The sequence below is a fragment of the Lissotriton vulgaris genome, chromosome 1_1, assembly GCF_964263255.1.
Source record: "Lissotriton vulgaris chromosome 1_1, aLisVul1.2, whole genome shotgun sequence".
Taxonomy (NCBI): Eukaryota; Metazoa; Chordata; class Amphibia; order Caudata; family Salamandridae; genus Lissotriton; species Lissotriton vulgaris.
In genome coordinates, this window is record NC_141685.1 from 977,916,622 (window position 1) to 977,941,415 (window position 24,794).

At 46.4% G+C, this 24,794-nt stretch overlaps 1 protein-coding gene across 2 annotated transcripts in view; it reads left to right on the plus strand.

Annotated features, from left to right (window-relative positions):
* STXBP2 (syntaxin binding protein 2) overlaps positions 1–24,794 on the plus strand; it is a 371,603-nt gene that overhangs the window by 113,439 nt on the left and 233,370 nt on the right. For both annotated transcript variants that reach the window (XM_086960353.1, XM_086960362.1), the window contains one exon: positions 941–1,017. In XM_086960353.1, the coding sequence (XP_086816479.1) occupies positions 941–1,017 (77 nt within the window). The remainder of the gene's footprint in view (positions 1–940; positions 1,018–24,794) is intronic.

Sequence of the window (24,794 nt, forward strand, 5' to 3'; positions counted from 1 at the left end):
CACTCCACTCTACCCCACTACTCCAATATACCCCACTCTAATCTACCCACTCCACCCCAATCTACTCCAATTCAATCTATCCTACTACATTCTACCCCAATATACTACACTCCAATCTACCCTGCACCACCTAACCCTAATCTACCCCACACCCTCACCCTAATTTACCCTGCACCACCTCAATCTACCTCACTCCAATCTACCCAACTCCCCTATTCCACTCACCTACTCCACTCCAATCTACCCCAGTCCATACTACCCCAATCTACCGCCACTCCATTCTACCCTTCTATAATCCACCCCACTCCACTCTGTTTGAGTGCACTCCAGTCTACCCCAATATGTCACACTCTACTCCCATCTACACCACTCCAATCTACCACACCCTAATCTACCCCAGTCTACTCCACTTCAATCTATTTAGCTAATCTACTTAACTCCTCCACTCCAGTCTACTCCACCCAACTCCAATCTACCACAATCCACCCCACTCCAATCTACCACAATCCACCCCACTCCATTTTACCCCATTGTACCCCCTTCCACTCCACACAATATACCCCACACCACGCACGGTTAGCCATGCTGAACAGCAGCCACACTGGCTTACAACCATGCTAAAACACATTGCCAAAGCCAATACCTCTCGCAAAGGGGAGACCTATTGGCCTTACCAATGCTTGTTTCATTTTAGTATGATCCAGAATTTAGAAAGATGGTCTTTGCTGTTCCTCTTTTTCTCATAATTGCACTGCCTATTCCAATAAACTACTCTTCTTTTTTGACTGCTTCTCCTTTGCTGACTCCTTTCTGCAACTGCTTCATCATTTGACCGCCCACCTCCACTCTGATGCTGCCCCACCTGCCTCTGTTGCCACTGAAAAATTCATCTGTTCACTTACTCAACTGTCATGCTGATCTTTATTTTGTTTGTTCTTAGTTGTGGAAGACATCAACAAGCGCAGAGAGCCGATCCCCAGCTTGGAAGCCATTTACCTGATTAGTCCCACTGAGAAGGTAGGACCTGTTGCTGTAATATGATTATCGAGGGCAAGAGTTTCAAAATTTTCATATGTCTCACTCAAGATGGAAAGCTAATGCATGTTTGGTGGCTCTGTTTACTATTTTCTTAGGTTATTGATTCCTAAAGACCTCTTCACATATTTTCCTTTCATTCCAGTAACCTGAAATTAGAGATATTAGCTGAGATTACTTAGAACCTGCATCAGGAACCGTGTCTATTTTGGATCCATAATGCATCAAAGTATGATGCTTTCACATTCATGGCCCAAGTGATGATCCTAGAACTTGCCCTGCAAAGAACCTGTCCATTTTACAGACTGAACATTACCAAACTGCATTGTTTCCCTTGAGTAGTTTTTATTCCTCTAATCAGAGGGTAAAAAGGATGCAAGAACCCTGTTCTCGAGTCTCATGAGTGCCTCTGTCCCATTCTTGTGTTGTATGGCTAATTTGTTTGTGCCGGTCTCCCAAGCAGAAGAGATTTAGACAAATTTACTCTTACACCACCTGCACCATTAAACTCCATGCTTGGTGCTGTGGTAAGAGACTACCACACACTGTAGGTCTGCTTAACAAATGTATATATTATGGTTACTATATACATGTAAACATTATTTTATGTTTAACGTGTTTACATGTCACTGCATAGTTATCATATAAATTATTTGCTGAGATGCTTATGGATCTCTGTTTATTTATCTACCACAATATGTAAATATATTAACAATTGTATCTGTATGTGCTTCACTAGCGAAATATTAAGAAAAATCATATATATATATAGATATAGATATATAGATATATAGATATATAGATACCAGAGGAGCATTCCAGATGGCCCTGCTGCACAAGCGACCTGGACATTAACTGGCACACCTGCGCTGTTTATAGTTGCGTCTTCTGCTCGGGGTACCGAGAGATCCAGAGTCCGCCTTCGAGTTCAGGAAAGCACGGGCGGAGCAAGGTATTCTACCTCCACTGGGCGCTGTGGTCTACGGCTGTCCCTGGCTACATTGCCGACTTGGATTCTAGGGCACCAGCGGTACGAGGGACCCAGGGAGGGGCTTGTGGACATCGGTGTATTTCGCTGTACAGCCCCACCACCTACCTGCTTCATCCGGACAAGTCTCCTGCCACACAATTGGCTTCCCCCACATCGCCGACCCAGAGACACTGACACGTGCATTCTGGGATTTGAAGTCCGTCCATTCAAGCGGCAATCAACAGGTGAGCTCATTGAGCTTGGGGGAGGAGCGTCCAGACCAGTATTTTGGGAGCGGCAGTATCAGGTCATTTTCTGAGGCTGAACACGCAATGCAGGGCGCTGAAGAAGGTCTACGCCGAAATATATATATATATATATATATAGGAAATGGGACCCCCGGCCGGCCAGGGCTTGCACCACAGCCAGTCAGAGACCACCACTCCTATATAAAGTCGACCCCTGCTCGCTCTCTAGGTAACGCGGCGCGGGCAGTCAGGCCTATCTCGGAGGACATGTGTGAAGCATTTGCGCAAGCACCCACCAACAGCAACATCCCAGGCCTCCCACAAAAGGAACTCCACGCAGAGTATATATGAAAATAGTCTTTATATTAAGAAGGACACATAGGCACATACACTTTACAATGTGCTCGAGGCACGGCAGGGGTCACCAGGGAAAAGGTACAGGGCAGGGCCAAGGGACCACTGCCAGGAAGGTTGGGTAAGGGGGTAGCGGGACAGTCTCGTTACCAATCTGGTGGATATGGTGGTAGATGAAACAGCTCACAATCCTCGAGCTCGGCGTTCTAGATGATCGGGCCGCGGACAAAGATGGCCGCCTGGTAGGAGCTCCCCGAAGGAGCTCCCCGTGCTTGGGATCCCTTAATCGGGTATATCCCTGTTAGCAGCAGCCATCGACCTCTCCAGGAACAGGAGTATTGTTCTGGACACCGCCGTGACCCGCCAGCATCACAACGGAGAAGTCCGTGAAGGAACGGAGTGTTGTGATAGCGGAACAACAACAGCAGAGGAATCCATGGGACTGCGTTAGGCGGAGTGAGGCTCGGGTCGGTGGTAAGAGACACCCGATTTCCTCCACAGCCAGCACCGGGGACAGAACAGAACGCACACCGGAGTGTCCCCTCCCACCTCCGAACAGAAGGCAGACGCGGAGATCGGGAGCCAGGGAGTCGCATCTCAGCGGACACCCCGGGACCGAAGGGGGCTGAGGCAACAACAACGGAACACCCGCCTGTCTGCTGCTGAGGACGCTGTTCGCAGCACCGGCATCGGCAGGAGGATCACCGAGAGCAGCGAGACCAGCGGGAGCAAGACGACAACGGAGCCCCCCCCCCCCCCCCCCCCCCCACCCCCTTTGCACCACCGCCGCAGCAGAGGGCACCAGGACCAAAGCGGAGCATCGGACCCCTCTGCACCTACAGCTGCAGCAGAGGAATGAGAGCGGGGCAGCGGGCACCAGGACGAAAGCGGGAGAAGCACCGGACACTGTGGTCCCGACGGCAGCAAAGGCAGCACCGGGTCACGGCGACGCAACCCCCCCCCCCCCCCCGCACACCGCAGCAGAGGAGCACGAGCGGTCTGGAGAGCCGGGAGGGACGTTGGTCGCAGGTGCTGGCTCACACGGCGGGGGTCACAAGATCTCGAAGCGTAGCCGGGAGAGCTAACACAGCTCAAAGTCAAAAAGAGCGAGTGAGGAACGGTAGGGGCGGCGGAACACCGAAGACTGCCCCCATTGACATCGGTATACTGCTGGGATGCCTTTTTATAATCAGACACATACATCTACGAAGGGGAAGGAAGCCAATCATGGATTTATGTAATGCTTCTGTATAACTCTGCTGGCAATATTGACTGAATCACAAAAACTCAGGTATTTACTTCTCCCACCCGCCGGCTCTCTTTTTGAAACACCTAACTCTCTTGAAAAATTCTATTCCTTTGTACAAAATGGCTGGGGCCATAAAACTGTAACAATAAATCCCCCCATACCTTCTGTCTTCCACGTGGCCCTTCATCTCAACTCCCCCACATAGAGATAAGATTCCTCCCAGCTAGACTTGAGCTCTGTTTGCTTGAACAGAAAGTGGAATCTCTTCCCCTGTGCTCAGAGCAATAGCAGCAAAAAGAGGACTATTCTCTCTTTCTCCCAGCCTGCTTAGCAACAAACAAAGGACTACTAGCCTGATCTGAACTATTTGGCGGCCATTTTAGTCTAGTCTCTAGTTTTTATTGGATTATAGTATTTTAGACTAGAAGAACAGAATGCCGGCCTATGCCTGTATTATTATACTCTTACTTATAGTTTTATTATTTGTTTAGGTCTGATTACTACCTCATATATGAAAGAATGCCTACCTATTACTATATTTTTGCAATATTGCTCTCATAGCCTTTTCTGAATTTTTGTACTACACAGACTGCTACCTCATATAGGAAAGAGTGTTTGCCATCACTGCATTAGTACACTCTAGCTTTACTCTAAATATTTGTATTGCTCAGATTACTACCTCATATATGACAGAGTGTTTACACACCATTGTAGTACTATACCTATATCGGTATTTTGAACACCTGTATGCACAGATTATTACCTCGTATATTAGGAGTCCTCACTAGTGCCACTTTTACTTGTATTCTGAACATTTGTAAATGCACAGATTGCTACCTCACACTATTTGAGTTGACAACCAGTGTCACCCTCGATTTTTGAATTTTGACTCTTGTAAATTGTTTATCTGGATCCTTCCTCGATATTCTATCAATATTATCAACTATAGTGCATTAGTGCACTCACCCATTGTACCCTACCCTTATATATTATCAGTATTATGCCTATTCTTACACCTTGTACCTTACAATTTACCGTATGTATTTGCCCTACTGCTCACTCTCATATCCTGGATAGGCTGGCTGATTACTAGTGTCACTTTGTAATTTATAACTTATTACTGTGTATCCTACTGTATGCACCTGTTTTTCTGCACACATGTCTTTCTGCACATTGGTACCACTATAGTCCACTACTGCATCCTCCCATACCCACCTAATCCTGCAACGCAACATGGACCCCATCGGCAAACATACATACAAAATCATCTACCCACCATCACTCACCAAAAAAGCCGCCAAACGCTTTAAACACAACTTCCTTAGGTCACACTCGGAAACGCCCTTTGCTGACACCTACTTCTCACCGGTTAATGGATCCCTGAACACCGATATCATCTTCCACACCACACGCAGAGCTCAATGGAGAAAAGCGTTCTTCACCCTACTCACCGTCTCCTCGACTAGAAAATCCGCACACAGCCAAACTTTCTCCATCTCCCCATCCCAGGTCTTTCCAGGCAGAGCCACCATCACTATTTACAATAACGGGATTGTCCTATCACAATCCACAGACAGGAACCTGGAACTGCTAGACAACATGTTCCCCACCTTCAAAGAACACCTCTCCAATTCACGGACAAACACGCATATCTCCCCCAATCCCACCAACCATGACCTCTCAGCTGCATACTTTTCAATCAGGGACACACCTACCACCCCTGACCTCCCATCCCCTACCCACAACCCCACTATCCCAACTCAGCACCCCATCACAGACATAGATCGCTCCCCCTCATACACCGCTCTTTCCCCCGCCCCCTCTACCAACCTGCGGACCTCCACACATACCCTCAACACGCCTATCACACCTACAGCGGGCATTAACACCCCGCTCGTCGCTGACAGCACAGTCCCCACCCATAACACTCCCAACTTAGTCCAGCACCAGAATAACACGCATTCCGACAATTCCCCCCCTTTATCCCCCCCCCATTCTCAGTCCTCATTACCCTCTAATCAACTTCGCAGAACGTACTCCCTCTCCTAATTTAACGCCCTCTCCCCTCAACAGGACCATCTCCAATCCCACTTCCCCTCCTACTCTCAGCCCCTACTATCCTCCTTTCACCCCCACCACGGCTACCAGTCGCCCAGCCTACACGTTGTCCCCCCCGCCTACCGCCAATGCCCCCACCCATAACACCAACTTCCTCCCTACCTCATCCACTCCCCTCCCGTCCAGAACCTCTCGCCTCCCTAACCCCATCCCGCGCTCCAACACAACGCAGACCTGCCCGAACACCAGCCCTCTCTCCCACCTGCACACGAATTCCCTGGCCAGCCACTCACCCCTGACTGCCACTCCCACCCCCACCACCTACCCTACGATGGAATACATCACGGCCACCCTCACTCAGATCAAAGAAGACATTCACGTCATCAAAGAACTACTCTCCACACGCCCCATACACCGCCCACCCACCTCCACCCCCCCCCCCCCCCCAACCTGTCTCCTACTCCGCCGGCGGACCCCCACCCTCATCACGCCCCACACCAGGCGTCAATCCCTGCTCATAGGCGCAGCAACTCCCGTAGTCCCCAGCATCGCCCCTGCAACGCCTCACACATCCACACCTCCCCGCCAAATGTGTCCCCCCACCTCTCAGACTAACTCTCGCACTCAGCTATCCCACAATCTGACATCAATCTCAGCTCTTAATCGCAACAACCGCCCTCGCCGCACCCACAACTCTTCTTCTGACCTAGACACACTCACCCTCCTCCGCTCCTATGAACCAGCCCCCCAAACTCACACAAGCACCCCACACCGCAACATTCCCACGATACACCCAAATCCCCTTAGACCACCCACACTAAACAGCAGATCCTCCATCCCCAATAACCTTAGAAAAGTCCCCCTCTCGCTAGAACAATCTAACACCCTCTACACTCCCCGTCTCAAATGCGCTCTTCTCAACTGCAGATCGGCCACGAAACACTCAGCAGCCATTGCTGAACTCCTCTTATCGCAGGACCTTGACCTCATCATCCTGACTGAAACGTGGCTAACTGAATCCTCGACACCCATAATGGACATTCTGGTTCCTCCCAACTACCACATTATCAGGCTCGACAGAACAGGCCAAATAGGTGGCGGAATCGCATGCATATACGAGAACAACCTCTCTGTTCAGAAAGTCAATTCCACATCCCTACCATCCCCAACATCCTGTGAATACATCTGCCTCGACATTATTAGTGAGGGCAAACCGATATGCTCTCTGCACAGCATTTACCACCCACCCAGGGACAACCTCACCTTCTCCCAACAAATCATGGATATGATCTCAACCAATTCCGGACGCCAGCTCACCCAAATATACCTTGGCGACTTCAACCTCCGCTGGAATGACCGCAACGACGCGGTGGTAAATAGTCTTAAAAATTTCCTCGATGCCCTGAACCTCACCCAAATATGCAACAGCCCGACCCACGAGAAAGGCTCTACCATCGACCTGATCATCTCCAAGGAGCACTCTATCCAACTCGAATCCATCCAACCCTGTGACTGGTCAGATCATCATATTATCACATTCTTTATCAACGAAAAAGTCAAAGTCAACCTGGTGCAACTCTCCAAGCCCAAAGTCTGGAAAAGAAACTCGAAAAAGCTCAACCCTGGCTCTCTGCCCCCTAACAGCTGCAATCTCCTACTCCCTCCTGCAGGCGCCTCGGACGTCCAAACTCTGACTGACCACTATCTCAACACTATGACCTCTATAATTAATGAGGCTGCACCTATGCAACTAAAAAGAGTCTCTACTAAAATCTCCCAACCATGGTACGACGGGAGTCTCAACGAAGATAGAAGAGACATGCGAATGGCAGAACGGACCTGGAGATCAGCCCCCTCTGCAATGCACCTAAAAGAATTGAAGAAGAAGAGAAACGCCTACTTCAGGAAAATAAAACGCTCAAAATTGGACTTCTTCCGCCTCCAACTTAACCAAGCAAAGAACCGCCCGAGAAAACTGTTTGAGCTAATCAAATCGCAATCCAAGGAGCAACCACAACCACTCAACACTGGGCGTGAGGCACCCTCATGTGAAGACTTCGCTGCTTTCTTTATCCAAAAAACTGACAAAATAAAAAGCGATCTCCTCATTGACGCAAGCCTCTACTCCAAACCCAAATGCCCAGCACCCGCTGAACCAAAAAACAATGCGACATGGTCAACCTTTGACACATATTCGGAAGAAGAAATTGGCAAATTACTCAGCACCCTGAAACCATCCAATCACCTCACGGACCCCCTCCCTGCCTTCGCAGTAAAAGACTTTACCCCTCTGCTTCTCCCTCTCTGGACTAAAATCATCAACAGCTCTCTCCAACAAGGAAGCATACCTGACTCCCTCAAAGTTGGTCAGGTCACACCTCTACTAAAGAAACCAACAGCCGACCCCTCTGATCTCAACAACTACCGTCCCATCACCAATATCCCCACTCTCGCCAAACTGCTGGAAAAATGCGCACAACTACAATTGACTAAACACATTGAGCAATTCGATCTCCTCAACCCTCACCAGTCAGGCTTCCGAGCAGGACACAGCACAGAAACTGCTATGACTCACATAATTGACGACGCACTTCAAATGCTAGACCAAAATGACACCTGCCTCCTCATCCTTCTTGATCTCTCCTCCGCATTCGACACCGTTAAACATGAGTATCTACTAGAACTACTAAGCACAAGAATGGGCTTATCTGGAACTGTCCTCAAATGGTTCACTTCCTTTCTCCGCAACAGGTCGCAGAAATTCAAGAGCAACAACCTGATGTCCACACCAGTACCTGTAACGCTAGGCGTCCCCCAAGGATCCTCTCTATCCCCAACTTTGTTCAACCTAGTCATGGAACCTCTCACCACCTTGCTACAAGCATCCAATGTACACTTTCACATGTATGCCGATGACACCCAACTTTACCTCAAACTGCAATCACCCAATGACATCCTGCTCCTGAACTCAACGATCAGATGCACCCAATCCTGGCTTGCCGACAATCACCTCAAACTCAATGCCCTGAAAACAGAGTTCCTTCTGATCGCACCTCCAGCGAAGATATCCACCACTCAACATTGGCTTAAACTCCTAACCGCACTCAATGTCCAACCCACCATCGTGGAATCAGCAAAATCTTTAGGCATAACACTCGACACCAATCTCAACATGCAGCAGCATATCAGCAAAGCAACAAAGGGAGCGAACTTCCAGATCAATACTCTGAGGAAACTTAAACCCTACCTCCCAGCCAAAGACTTCCAAACTGCGGTGCAAGCACTAGTCATCCCACGAATTGAATACGGCAGCACCGCCCTCTGCGGACTCCCACTAACTACAACCGCACCACTAAAAGCATCTCTAAATGCTGCAGCGAGACTCATCACTGGGTCAAAAAAGCACTCCCACATTACCCCTGACTTGAAATCCCTGAATTGGTTGCCGTTTGAAGCCAGAATACATCTGAAAATCGCCTGCATTACACACAAGGCGGTACACCTAAACTCACCCGGCTACCTTGCTCAGAAATTGACAATCTCTGGGGGAATCAGAAACACGAGAGGCGCAAACAATCTTCTGCTGAAACCTCGAAGATTCCGGAAGGAGAAAACATACAAGCGCTCTTTCTCAGGAATGGCGCCTAGGATTTGGAACTCACTCCCTCCCGAAACCAGGCTTATATCCTCCACTACACTCTTCAAAAAAGAAGTAAAAGCTATCCTCATGGCTAAATTCACCTGTACTACTATCTCGAACACTATTAACACCCTGCAATGATCTGTATTACTTGCTTGACCCCTTATCTATTTGTACGAGCTGTCTTATCACCCACTTGATTGCTTTGCAGTCACCCAATTGTATTATTTGTACTGTATGATCTACTGATTTACTTATTTGACTTTGTTCCCTCATGTACCCTTCTGTACTGTGTGAACTATTGATTTACCTATTTGACTTTGTTCCCTCATGTACCCGTCTATGTAAAGCGCTCTGATATCTGCGAAGATCTTGTTCGCGCTATATAAAACTCTGAAAATAAATAAAATAAATAAAATATATATATATATATATATATATATATATATATATATATATATATATATATATATATGATATCTATCTCCATCTTGTCACCAGCACCCGTCGGCAAGCAAACAGGTACACAGACTTCAATTTAATTACCAAAGCCAGTCTTCTCTTTTCAGAAATGATTTATTTCATTTGCATAGTGGTGGCGCTAGTCATCAGACACGTTTCGGACTGGCGTCCTTGCTCACTGATGAGGAGATAATGGAGAAACCATGTTTTTAAAGGGGAGGAACACATTTCAAAACTCGCGCCTTTACAAAGAGTGGTCGACATAAACAAAGGACTACAAAATCGAGTCTCTTACATCTCGTATTTCTACGATCGCCATATTGATCTAGCATGAGGCGGTCATTTCATGTGCATCACTGCATTCCCATCCATATTAGTTAGTGGTATTAATCCATTTGCATTACATTGAGTATCAAGTGGCATCTTAGTTGCATAATGCACGATATTTACAAGAAGACAAATTTACATGTTCAAACGAAAAAATCTTTGATTTCAAACTCCGTTCTAATACCAAAAAAATGCACTTATATGTCTGTTCAAATACAGAGTTATTCGTTAATATTCTGATGTTTGTTCAATATTCCATGAGACCATGTACACAGAATTTCATAACGTAAGACACCACATTGCTCCTTGCAATTTGATCAATACAAATTGTGCCACTTGCAAAATACTAATATGTAAAGTTTCGGTTAGGTTAGTATTTATCTGTACAAATACAGGACATATCGGTGACTTGTATGAACAACCTGTAATGTGTGACCACTAAGTTCATTACTGTACTGCCATTCTACTGTACCTTCAGGTACTGGCTAGTCAAAATTCATAGTGGTCTAATAAGCGCCATAGACATGTGTATATCCCTGCAACAGTATAGTGTAGGGAACTCCATAATCATAACACAAAATCAACTCAATGGAAATTGTCCCACTTGAGGCCTAACCTATTACATATACAGGGAATGAAGCTTAACCCCCTAAAAATGTTCTCCTTAATTGTGTGGAGGCTAAAAAAGGACAACTCACCTAAATATCGTGAGAGCCTTGAGGTGAAGTGCTATTAAAGTGCTATTAAAATGAAAAATGTGATTTAATATAGAAAAATTTCATTCAATGAAGAATAATTAAATTAGATTATTTGACTTGTTGATACTGCCTATATATTATGCATTTTTAAGCTCATGTTATGTATACATGATCATCATCACGGAATCTAAGGATATCAAGGGCGAGTTAAGGCTGCCTCATGACTGGTTAATCGTCATATTTGCCCATGGTACAAACATTCTTATTCCCTCCATATTTCTGACAAAGCCTTATTGCTTAACATAGGACAGAGGAAAGTTTTTATAAGAAATTACGAAGATCCTCCCCTGTGTTCAGTCCCCCAGGGTGTTTGCTATTAGAAGCACTATATATTTAGACTCGAGCTGACGGAGACGCTTCTCATGATCGCCTCCTTTCTTGTTGGGTGTGATCGCTTCTATGACAAAGTACTTAAGATGATTGAGGTTTTGATTATGTACTAGTTGGAAATTATATATATATATATATATTATATATATTATATATATATATATTATATATATATATATATATATTATATATATATATATACACATACACATACACATACACACACACACACATACACACACACACACATACACACATACACACACACACACACACACACATACACACATACACACACACATACACACATACACACATACACACATACACACACACATACACACATACATACACATATACACACATATACACACATATACACCCATATACACCCATATACACACATATACACACATATACACCCATATACACACATATACACACATATACACACATATACACACATATACACACATATACACACATATACACACATATACACACATATACACACATATACACACATATACACACATATACACACATATACACACATATACACACACATACACACACACACCTCCGATGGCCCGGACTACACTGGCTCTGTTTCAGCAGGTTGTGTTTGTTTCCAAATTGTCATATCTGCACCCGTGGAAATTTGTATCTGAACTCTGTGGCTGAAGCGGTGCGTGTACCCGAGGGCGCACTTTGCTCACATTCAAAGAAGCAACATTGGCCTTTAAACATCGCAAGTCTGCTCATCCACCCAAACCATTAGGTTTAACTTTTATTCCAAGCTCTACCTACCTGGAATCCGGACATTGCATTCTGGGGGTTGCAGTTCATTACAACTTTGTGGGCTCCAACAGTTGGACTGTGATCATTGTTGGGAGCGGAGCCTTGGTGCTTCAATAAGTGGACGGCAGGACTAACGCTGTGCGACAATGGAAGCCTCTTGAACAACCTGGGCGCTGATGAAGGCAAATTACGCCGAAATGCATTCGCCATTCAAATGTGAATAAAGTTGCTTCCTTGGAATTCCCCCGATGTGGCCTCTGCTCTTTTCTTGTGGAGGAGGTTGGTGTGATATATACAAAAAAGAAGAGAACTCTGGGTAGTTCTCAAGTTTAGGTGTAAAGCAGCTCCTGTTAGAGCACTCTCAACACCAGCGACACTCTAGATATGCTCACCTCAAATGTCTGTTTTTCTATCAAAGTCTTTAAGCATAAGATTAGCACAGTGCCATCCACGCCGAGATACAAAAGGACAAAGTCTTTTGCCATTTCTACAACAAAGTCTTTAAGCATAGGACTAGCACAGTGCTGTCCTTGCCGAGCTGTAAAATGACAAAACCCCTTCATCACTCCAGGCACAATATTACAGTTTGAATTGGTAAAATACCAACTCAAGCCAACCCGAAATGAGTTAAAGCAACTCCTGACACATTGTTTCGCTCTAATTAGAGCTTTTCAGAGAGGTATAGCTTTGTCCAGACACGAGGGGGCACCCAGTACAAGTCAAAACAAAACCCTTTCAGGCATAGAGTGACAAACAAATTATGCAAAAAAGGAGAGAACTCTGAAATTTACGTAGAAAGCAGCTCTTGTTAGAGCACTCTCAACACCAGCAACACTCTAGATCTGCTCACCTCAAATGTCTGTTTTTCTATCAAAGTCTTTAAGCATAGGATTAGCACAGTTCCATCCACACAGAGATAGTAAAGGACAAAGTCTTTTGCCGTTTCCTGAAGAGAGGTTACAAATACAATGATAGGAAACGCGGCGAACTAAAAGCTAGAAAGAAAACAAGGTCCGAAGCCCTGGTAAATAAAAACAAAAATGTGGAGAAACCCTCAAAGGAAGCCATGACTGGGTGTCAGTGTTTGTTTGGTGCAGATGCTCCGTCCATCACCACCCCCCTTTTGTACCGCTTTATTTCCCTATATGCGGATATACGTACTTAATCAAGCTTGTTTCAAGAACTTAGACTGGGGACACTTCTCTTGGAATACAAGCCCTAATATTGTGCAACACTGTCATCCCAGCTCAAAGTGGAAATGAGCAATCTACTCCCCAGAAGACTTAAAATTGAAGATTTCAAGGAAATCTTCGGCTGAGGACTGGCATCACAGCAATGGAGGGACGCGAGATAGAATTGTTGCCTCACGTGACTGCCAAATACTCATTGCTAACATTCGCAACATAGAACAATGGCATATTTTGTCATGCTGCTTAGCTTCTCCCTCATTCCTTCTAACCCCAAGTATACCAACCCCATTCTTCAGGGCAGGAGGATTCACTTAACTTATTTGCGACTCCCAACCTCTCTATCTGCAGGAGATGATAAAAAGAGTGCAAATGCTAAAGAGAGTGAAACAGGAATCCAGTCTCAAATCATGACTGACATACTTTCAGCCGACAATTTGCAGACCATTTCCCTCGACATCCCCATCTTGTTAATTCCATTTTCTAGGTCACGAAGTGTTACACCACCAGCAATATATCTCCTGAACCGTTCTAATCATATAAACCAATTTTAGAAATGCATACTTTCCTTTGTGCTGTGGAATCTTGGCAACTCTCCATTCGATACGACATAGCAATGCCGGGTGTACTCGTACTGACCTGGTTCCTGTCGAGCTATTCTGACTGGAGAATAGCATTTGGATATTTGTGTGATGACTGAGGGAGTGGGGGGGTTATCTGACCCAATACCTTGGACTCTGACCCTGTGCAGTAACCAACTACCGTTCTATGTTATAATGCTTTGCTTCTTTTCTTCTGAGTTCTGTTCCAGGGAATCTTCTGCTTCTGATTTTGATGTTGGCCGTTTGGCCTCAGCTCTCGGGCAATGATGGTTTAGTCATCACCACTAGCCCAAGTTTATAGATCATTTGTGGAATCGAGCATTATTTGTTGAATGTAAACGCAGAAATAGTTGAGCTAGGGTACCAGATATCCTTATCCAGAACATTTGTAGTACAGGCAATTTCACATATCCGAGATAAGGCAGTGGGGTTACTGAGCTATTTCCTCTCACAGCATACATGACTGAACTCCATCACAACCCCTAGATTAGACTGAACCAATTGGCATTGCTCCATACAACAGGAAGGTGCCCCCTTTGACACATATCAACCACTTGCTCATTCAGTACTACCTGCTTGACACCAACCAAGCATAAAGCGTCATTGCTGTAGGGTGATGGCTCTTTATATAGTGGGGTACATCGTGCAGGGAGTCCAGGCAACCTTTATTGGTTTACAGAGGCAAAAATGATCGCACTAAATGATCTCTTTTGTGGTAGTTAGGCCAGAAGTTCGACTTAGTAGAGGGTGGTGCTAAACATTTATAGTACTTACAGGGGCAATAAATGACACACTCCAGAATAAATCCGAGAACAATTTAGAAAAATAGGTTGTATTTTTATATGTTTTGATACCAAGAACTTTGTTATCAAGTAAGTACTTTTTTAAATATGAGTTTTTGCAGGTAAGTAAATAGTTCACTCAAATGCTTCTTGACGCAGCATTGCTTTCTCATGGGAGCAAAAGCATATATTGCATACAGGTATTTACTGTTGATTTCCTTCCGGACTTAAGGTCGTAGGGGGCCAAGGTCCTGAGTACCACCAGCAGTCACTCGTTAACCTGTCTTGGGGCGTTGAGGTGCAGAAGTGCTGGTCAGGTTTGTAACTGCGTGCTTTGCCGGTGGAAAGAGGGTAAGGGGTCATCAAGAAACAGGCTGCAGAGGGTTACTAGGGGACAAGTCCTGGAGCTCCCTCTGCGGGGCTCTGGTCACAAGGGTCCTGGGGATAAGGGGCACAGCCGGTTCATCAGTACCTGGGCTGGGGCGTTCAGGTGAAGAGAAGAAAGGTCGCCTGAGTTCTGGGCGTCCTAGTGCCTTACGGTTGTGTGTCTCACCGGTTCAGGGTGCAGAAATCAGGACAGCTGGTCCACTCTTAAAGCGGATTGCTGTGGTGCTGAGATCCCTCTATGGCTGCTTGGTCTCGGTGTAGTGGGAGTCCAGATTGGACTTTCAGGCTCGTTTTGCTACATGGGGTCCTGTGCGGCTCAGGTCAGTCCTGGTGTCCTCTCAATCTGACATTCAGAAGCACAGGTACCTCTTCCTGGGGAGCTGCTGCTTCTGGCTTGCCAGGGAGCAGCAACTCTGTGAACCTGACTTTGTGTCTTTTGTGCCTGCGGACTGCGGATATTGGCATTCATTTTGCAGAGGGCTGGCAGTCTACTGAGGTTCTTGGAAGATGTTCAGATGCAGGAGGAGTCGCTAGTCACGATTGTTAAGACTGATGCAGGCAGTGTTAGGCACCAAATGTTTACAGCAAGTCTTCAGTTCTCACTTTTCTCACAGCTCTTCTCTGTCCTCCTTTTGTGTCCTTCAAATCTAATTCCGGGCATCAGGGGTGACCCTAAATAGTCAATTTGGGGATGTTACAGGCAGTAGCTAATGGGCAACTTACCTTTAGGGTGTCTGTACCCTTTATATGATCACTTCCTGTGGGAAGGGGGCCTAACCCTGACCCAGTAAGCATAATTCCGCAAAAAATAAGATGGTGGGATTCTGAGTTTTGTGTTCACTTCAGGCAGCCCACCTTAGAAGTGGAACTAGCCTGATGGGGGAGCACGCTTCCTGACAAGCTAATTTTCACACATGTCCTGGTGACCTGGTGACCATCTCCTCTGACCTAGAGGCCTTTCAACTTCCTCAGATGGTGTCCCAGCCCACCCATTCGGGGGGGCATATTTTGGATCCCTTGTTCACCAACCTGCCGGGGATCCAGATCACTTCTGTTTCTCCGGTGGAGTGGACAGATCACTTCTTGGTGTCCATTCTATGCCCTGTCTCTGCCACCCCTTCCATCTCTTCGGCTAGATGGGTTCAGAAGAGGGCTTGGAAAAAGCTTAGGTTAGAAGACTTCCATCGTCTTCTATTAGAGGAGCCGCTGGACCTTTTGACGGATGTGGAAAAGGGGTATGACCTCTTCTGTTCTTGGATCACCAGGGCCTTGGACTCTCTGATACCTATTGTATCAACTAAAATCAACTCTAGAGAGTCCAGTCCCTGGTACGATGGCGCACTTCGGGCCCTAAAGGGTGCCTGTAGACGAGCAGAGAGGGCCTGGAGGAAAACCTATGCGGCTGATCTAAAAGCCGCATATACCAGGTCCGTTAAGCTCTACCATCGAGCTATCTGCCGGGCTCGTGCGGCCTTCTATGCTACCGAATTCCGGAACAGCCCAAATCCGTCAAAGGCTATTTTTAAGGCCGTAAAACAACTTATGGCGAAGCGGACTACCACTACGACCGTAAGCTCCCTTTCCCATTGTGAATCCCTTGCTTCGTACTTTTTGGGGAAGGTCCAAGCCATTTACAGGACATTCCCTAGCATAGGGTCCACTGTGGAAAGTATTAATCGAGTTCACCATCAGACTACACTGCTTGTTTTCCCCCCCCTTACCTTGGATGGTTTTGACAAACTTGCGTTGCAAGTTAAATCTGGGTCTCCATCTGACCCAGTAAGGCCTGCTCTCTTTCGAGACCAAGCTTTTATGGGGCGTACAGTTGTATGCTCCCTTGTCAATCTCTCCTTGGAATCGGGAATTGTACCATCTAAGTGGAAACAAGCCGTGGTGTCCCCGATTATTAAAAAGCCCACCCTGGACCCCTCTAAGCCTGAAAGTTATCGCCCCATCTCGCTGCTACCCTGGCCAGCCAAGATCACTGAAGCCCACGTCAATTTGGCCCTGTCTGAACATCTGACTCGGACCAATGCCCTCGACCCCACACAAAACGGATTCCGTGCTGGGCACAGTACGGAAACTGCGTTACTTGTGATGGTGGAACATCTCCGGGCAAGGTTGGATGCTGGTCAAACGGCGGCGCTTATTCTGTTAGATCTTAGCGCCGCCTTTGATACGGTAGACCACAGCATCCTCCTGCGTCGGCTCGAGGAGACTGGCATTGGCGGTGTGGTATTGCAATGGTTCCGCTCCTTCTTAGACGACCGCTCCTTCTGTGTTGCCATCCCTCCCTTCAAGTCCAGCTACCATCCACTGGCCACGGGGGTTCCGCAAGGGTCCTCGCTGAGTCCCACGTTGTTCAATCTTTACGTGAGACCGCTGGCTGATGTCGCCAGGCAGTTGGGCCTCACCTTGGTCTCGTATGCCGACGACACTCAGCTGGCGGTTACTCTCAGCGGGGATGCGGAAACTGAGGCCCCCAGGTTTCAGTCCGGACTGAAGGCGGTGGCTAGTTGGCTGACAGGCAACTGCCTTCAGCTAAACGCCACTAAAACAGAGGTGTTGGTCGTCGGGAAGGGAGTGGAGCTGTGGGGTGACCACTGGTGGCCTCCAGAGTTGGGTCCCACTCCGATCCCGGTATCGGAAGTGAAAAATCTGGGGATATGGCTGGACGCGGGCCTCTCCTTTATAGGCCATACGAAAAGAACTGCGGCCTGCTGTTTTGGTCTTCTGAGGGGCTTGCGACCTGTTCTCAAGTTCTTTGACGCCCCGACCAGGCAGCTGGTGATCCAGGCCACTATCATCTCTCGCCTGGATTATGCCAGCTCTCTCCTGGCTGGGGCCAACCAGGCTGAATTAACCCGATTACAACGGGTTCAGAATGCTGCGGCGAGGGCGATTGTTGGCCTACCAAGATTTTGCTCAGTGACAGGTGTCCTTCGCTCCCTACACTGGCTCCCGGTTAGGAAGCGTATTCTTTTTAAAGTCCTGTGCCTCGCGTTTAAAATCTTGAGAGGTACAGGCCCGGAAATCCTGTCGAATTGTCTGTCTTTTTATGTTCCTGCCCGTTGCCTCCGCTCCCAAGGTCTGGCCCTTGCGGTGGTTCCCAGATTCAGGCTTAGCCGCATGGGAGGCCGCTCGTTTAGGGTATTGGCTGCGTCAGCATGGAACTCCTTGCCTGTTGAAATCCGCTTGCTGGAGGACCTTCTGACTTTCCGGAAGGCGATAAAAACCTTCCTGTTTTAGCTGTTTTTGTCCCTGCTCCTGTTTTAGCTGTTTATTAGCCTCTTTTTACATCCCGTTGTGTTACGTGCTACCTTGTCTTTGCGCCGGGACGCTCCTTGGCTGGAGTCGCTGCGCGCACAATAAATAGACGTAACATAACATAACATAACAAATGGACCCGGGGAAGGGGTGGCATTTCCCCTGTCTGGGGAAGTCATGAGTCGCATATCAAAGGTGCAGAGGCCTTTGAAGCCTCGTGCCTTGAGATGCTGATCACTTAGCCATCCTGCTTGAAGGAAGTGACAACACCTCTGGCTGGTACAGGCATAGTTTCTGCCCTCAGAGCGCGCAGGCTCTGACCTGCAGGGATTCAGCAACCTGTCTGTGGTGGCAGGCTGGTCTACACCAGTCAATCAGCACACTCGTAGTCGGTAAGTTTTCAGGGGGCACCTCTAAGGTGCCCTATGAGGCATGTATTAATAAATCCATCACTGGAATCAGTGTGAGTTTATTAATACAAGATGTTCTCAAAATGGCTTCACTGTTCACTTGTCCTATAGTGCATGCATGCATGTGCCATGTCATGTCTTCACTTTTCTATGCACCATGACACACAGCCTGTAATGGCAGTTTGCATGATGGCACTGGTGGGTCTCTTAGAGTGGCACAATACATGCTGCAGCCCTTGGGGCTCTCTTTAGTACCCTATGCCCCAGGTACCAGGGGCACAAGTCAAGTCAAAGTCAAGTCAAAGTTTTTTTATTTGCTTTGGTACTCAACTGAGGACCACAAATTTAAAAACAGTTTACAAAAATAAAAATAATCAATATAGTATTAGAAAAGATTTTAAAAATGTATAGAAATTATAGCAAACCCATTCGTCAGTCGTTTGTTTACATAATGCTAATAAATTGTTTACTGTAGTAATATTGCATTTCTGATATATCGGCTTAAGATATCTAGCCCGCGCTTTAACTACACTTGCGTGTGGACAAACAAATAAAATATGCACAATGTCTTGAACACCACCAAGACAGAGATTACAAGAAGGGGAATCTCCTGGTGACCATTTAGATGTGAAGGCGGAGACAGGTAGAATGCCTAAACGCAACATGATTATAGACCTTCTTGCTCCATGTGTAAGGCAGAGCCCCTGATATGGCCGTAATTGCTTATATTCCAATGACTCTATGTAAGTTTTATATGTAGATAACTTATTACAATGCATAAAATCAAGATTGTAACTTAATCTTGGGGTAAAGTATTTCAAGAAAAGTTTTAACTGGGGTTTTGTCCATGATAACAGAATATCTTCAGTCAGGTTCGCTGTTTTAAATGCTTCAGACATATTCTTGGAAAAGTTAAGTTGTCGAATCTGTTTTGAATATCTCGGTCTTCAACAAAAATCTCAATGTTCCTTCCTTTGCATGCAGGATGTTATAGGCCCATCGAATAACATTTGCCACAGCTGTTGCATATGAGCTTGTTAATGCAGGGGCACCATTTACCAGGAACTTGCAGGGGGAGCTAAGGTATTGTCAATTGGGAGAACAATTGTACAGTTTTAGGGAAAGAGATGCAGCACTGGAAACCTGGATAGCTGGAACCCAGTGCACTTCTGTCAAAATTGAACCAGATAGAGGCAAAAAGCTGGGATGACCATGTCAAACAGGGGCACATTTTTATTCAATTGCCCCTTGTGAGTTTACTAAGGAAAGGCATACACATACATATATTTCCAGATTATAACCTGTAGACATTTACATTGTGATGCAACTGTCAATGCGACCGTTAACAATAGTCTCATTAAACGTTAACAGCCTAACCCAGTGCAGAAAATGGAAAAAGTGCTCAAATTCCTCTGGAGCAGGAGGCAAGGGCATAGTATTGGTGCAAGGGAAGCACCTGACGAAGTCAGAATGTGAAGAGATGTACAGAGACTGGGAAGGAAGTCTATTCTATGCTTTTTCCTTTGCAATCGCTTGTGTGACACTAGCCAGCTTGTCTAGTCATTAGAAAAAAGGAGTGGCAATATAGCTTCATAAAAACTTGTCATATAACTATACATGGGTAGACGAAGGGGGCAGGTATATATTCATGAAATTACAAATTTGTGACTCTTACCTAATAATGAGATCTATGTATGCTCCGATTGGATTACTTATTCCTATGGTTACTCTAAAGTTCTAATTGGAGGCGATTGGAATGTCACACCAAATCCAATCAGACCGATAGATAAACCAGACATTACTCATAACAGAGTGAGGCTTTTCTTGAGATCGTATTATAGGCCATGCCCTGGTAGAGCCATAGCGACTGTTATACCCATGAGATATAATTACCTTGTGTGTTCACAGAACACAGACAAGAATAGATTTATTTCTCACAACACCTTATCTTCTACGACGTACAAGATGTGTTCATAACTGCCACGGGGGTGTCTAACCATGACTTGGTAGAACTCAGGTTTGGTTTCAATCTGTTTGTAAGAGTCCCGGGGCACATGAATATGTCCCATTAAAGAAATAATGAAAGGTTATGTACAAATGTTCGCAGGTTCTTGGTGGAAATGAGGGCTCCTTACCAAGCTTCCTATATGCTATGGGGTAGCTGGGAAAGCATGTATTGGAGGCAAAAGGATGAGGCTAGGCAGTGTTTGGATAGACAACAATCTTACCTTGGAGGTACATGTGCAAAAATTAGCTGCTAGCCGTTTTACTTTTCTGAGAATGCCAAAGAAAATCTTATAGTTCCTACCTCCAACCTCTTGTAGACTTGTGGTTCAGACGTTAGTCATGTATTTTTTAGACAATGGCAGCTCTCTTTATCTTGGAAGCACTCAATTTGTAGTGAGAAGACTTCAAGTGGTACAAAATTCAGATGTGCACACTTTATTAAAGATCCCTAAACATAGTTCAGTGACCCCTGCATTGGCCTCTTTACACTGGCTTCCTGTTAAACAAAGGATACAGTTTACGACCCTCTGTTTGGTCCACAGTGTTGCGCACAGTAGAGTTCCCCAGATTGTTACAACACTTTATATGACCTTTTACCCTAAGAGGACCTTACGATCTACTACCTCTTGTCAACTCACAGTTCCCAAGATCCATAAGTCGATACCGTGGACGATGATTTGCCTGCCTTGCTTCCAAGCAGTGGAACTCTTTACCCATTACGATCCTCCGAGAGAGGATGATTGAGCTTTCGAAAGCAACTAAAAACTATTTCTGATCACGGTCTGAAATATGGTCTGAGAGGTCCGTTCTGGGAAGCTATGTGTGAGAAGTTGGCCTGGCATATGCTGTCCACTATTCTAGTGGGCACCTTGCACCAGTCCAAACAACCCTTATTGATGGTAGGTTTTAACACAACCTATATAGAAAGCGATCCTAGTGCTAGCTGTGGAGAGCAGACTTCGGACTAAGTCTTGAAGAAATGTAAAGCAGCTTGTTATACTAGTTTATAATCTCGTGAATGACCAAATGAAAGGAGAACCACACCAGGTATATATATAAAATATATATTTAATCTAAACACATCCCTCTAGTCTCTTTATGAGGCTATAGGCAAAAGTACATACAGTAAACTTATTTAGCACACAGTAAATTAACACAATATACTTTAAGCCCTAGGTGGGTACCAAATCATATATTAAGAAAGTGGTATAAGAACCACGACTGACATAGATAGAAGGCCTAAAACCTTCAGAAACCACCCAAGGTAGTGACACAGGGGACCCACGGGGGACGCGTGCAGTGTCTAAACATAGCAGCGAATCACCATTAACTTCTATGGGGAAAGTCGCGAATGGAAAATTACAGATTAAGGACACTTGGATGAGGACTTGGAAGAGACCCCTTTAGAACTAGGCAGTTCTAGAGTCAATAACCACAGAAGCACCGGAGTACTCTAGTTACCTTACCCAGGGAAGCCGGGTGCATAGGTGTCTTTTGATGTCTGGTTTCGTCGTTGTTTTCAATGGTGATCTGCTGCAAAGTGCTGCTGGCGACCAAGTCAAAAGTGTTCGGATGGATCCAAGGGTCGATTGGAGATCGGAAGAACCTGAAAGCAGAGGGGACCGAGTCTGGGTTACTTGTCAGTGACCAGAAAGGCGATGAGCGGATGCCCACCGATGTCGGGTGCTTTCAGATGAAGAAGGTGAAGCTTGACTCTTCAGCCACGAGGACCAGGAGGCATCAACGACAAAGTGCTGGATTCGAGCTGTCCCACGAAGGATGTTGAGTGCTGCGGTGTTGAAGAAAAGATTGGCTTCGGTGCAGACCAGCATGGTCTGAGGGTCTCACCACTCGGTGGGGAGCCAGGGCACGTCTGGAGCAACCAGGAAAGCCCAAGAAACTGATTTTACCTTCGTGGGGACCCACCAGTCGACGGACCAGGGATCACGAAGGAGCCTTGAGCGGAAATGCTAGAAGCAGACCCACGGAATACTCGTGGAGTGTAGGTTCACAATCTTCAGCGCGAATGGTGCTCGGGGCTTGGACTACAAGTAGCCCAATGCACAACTTCGGGTAAGCTCGGGAAGTCGATGCACTTGCAAATGTGCTTGGTGTCCAGGAGTTCCGGTTCCACGTCACTCGTGAGGGCTGCAAGTCTCCGCTTCGCTGGTATCTCGTGTCTGCCTCTGAGAAGTCTGGAAGTCCGTGTCCTGAGTCGCAAATCCATCTGGATCCGGTGGGAGCCTTGGAAATGCAGACCGGCAACATGCTTAGTTGGTGCCTGTTTGAACAGGGGACTCACTCCTTGACCCCCAAGGGAGATTCTTCCATCTTCCAGTCGAAATAGAATGTCGAAGTTCCAGGTTATATGCTGCAGAGTTTCGTCCAGGTGTAATCTGAAGACTTAAGGACTGGTTTCCTATACTTATACTAAGTTAGGGGGTTGGACTTACTCTGGGGACCCACCTATGGGAGGGAGCAGGGATGAGGGGTGGTTACACCCATTCCCTTTGTCAAGTTTCGTGCCAGAGCAGAGGCTGAGCGCTGCTGTGACCGGTTTGAACTGGGTTATGCACAGAGACACCAAGAGTGCCCCCAGCACTGTCTGAAAAGCATTCTATGAATGCACCCACCCAGCCCCAATACACTAAAGCCTGTCTGGGAGGTGGTTACACCTCCCTGTGACAGAAAACCTATTGCCCAGGCCTCCCCCACCGGAGTTTCGTCCAGCAGCAGGAGGTCAGACTCATGTCTGTGGCTGCAGCATCCATTTTGTGATGCTGGGGCTCTTTTAAACTATTACCAGTTAGGTTAGTGTGTATATGTCTTCTCCCTCTAGAAGGGTGGAATGCTACCCCCGCCGCCAGGACTGGCGGGGGGGGGGTAGGATTCTAAAGTGTTTGACGCCAAACACAACATGTTTCCATTCCAAAGTTAGCGTTTGCCGTGAGGTTATAATGCACTTAAGAGCATATGGTCTGGCTGCATCACAGAAAGTATCAGAGAATAGATTTCGAAAGCTGCAGAAGGGTCCTGCTCAAGCATGGGCACTCTCTCACAAAAAAACAATCACCCTGCCTGCAGGATTGATAAGACCTGCCATAGGAGTGATTTATATGTGTCCGTAATTAAAGGTAGATATAGGTAACCTATATCTTAGTAAGGGGTGCATGCACCACCTTACCCAGGCTGCAGTAGCAGACCTGTGGTGCCATTTTGGAAGGCTTCCCAGGGGTGGCATAATACACACTTCAGCCCCTGGTAGGCCTCTGGGGTACCTATGCCCTTAATACCTAAGGTACCATATACTAGGGACTCACAAGGGTAACCCAGTAACCAATCTGGAGGGTACCTAAAGAACATGCAATCAATTTAGAGAGGCAGCAGCTAGGCTGGGGTCCTGGATAGCAGGGCCCCAGCCAGACTAAAGTCGAAAAACAGTGAAACACCAGCAAAAAGTGGGGGTAACCATAGTCAGCAGATCCTACTCTCCTACACAATGCATTTTAGAAATGCAGAAAATAGTATAGCTCAAAAAAGGGGGATCCAATCGCAAGTCTACTGCAGCATCAGTTAGGCACCTCACAGACCAATACGCCTGAACGCCCAATATGATAACCCTTAAAGACCTGATTAAAGTGAAATGCAAGCTGAATGATCTATACCCAGTGCAAGCAGGGAAAGCGCTGTTTAGAATTCACTAGAGGAATGATGAGTGAAGAGGAAGCAGGCTGGTTGATAACTGCCCACTTACACAAGTGGGAGTGAACAGAACAATCACGGCAAAACTACTGAGGGACCCGGGTGATATTCTTAAGGAGTTCCGGTGTTTTTATACATGGTTCTATACTGCAGAGGATGATGGTGATGGGAAGGTTGAAGACTTCCTGGACAGACACACAATTCCTATACTAAAACAC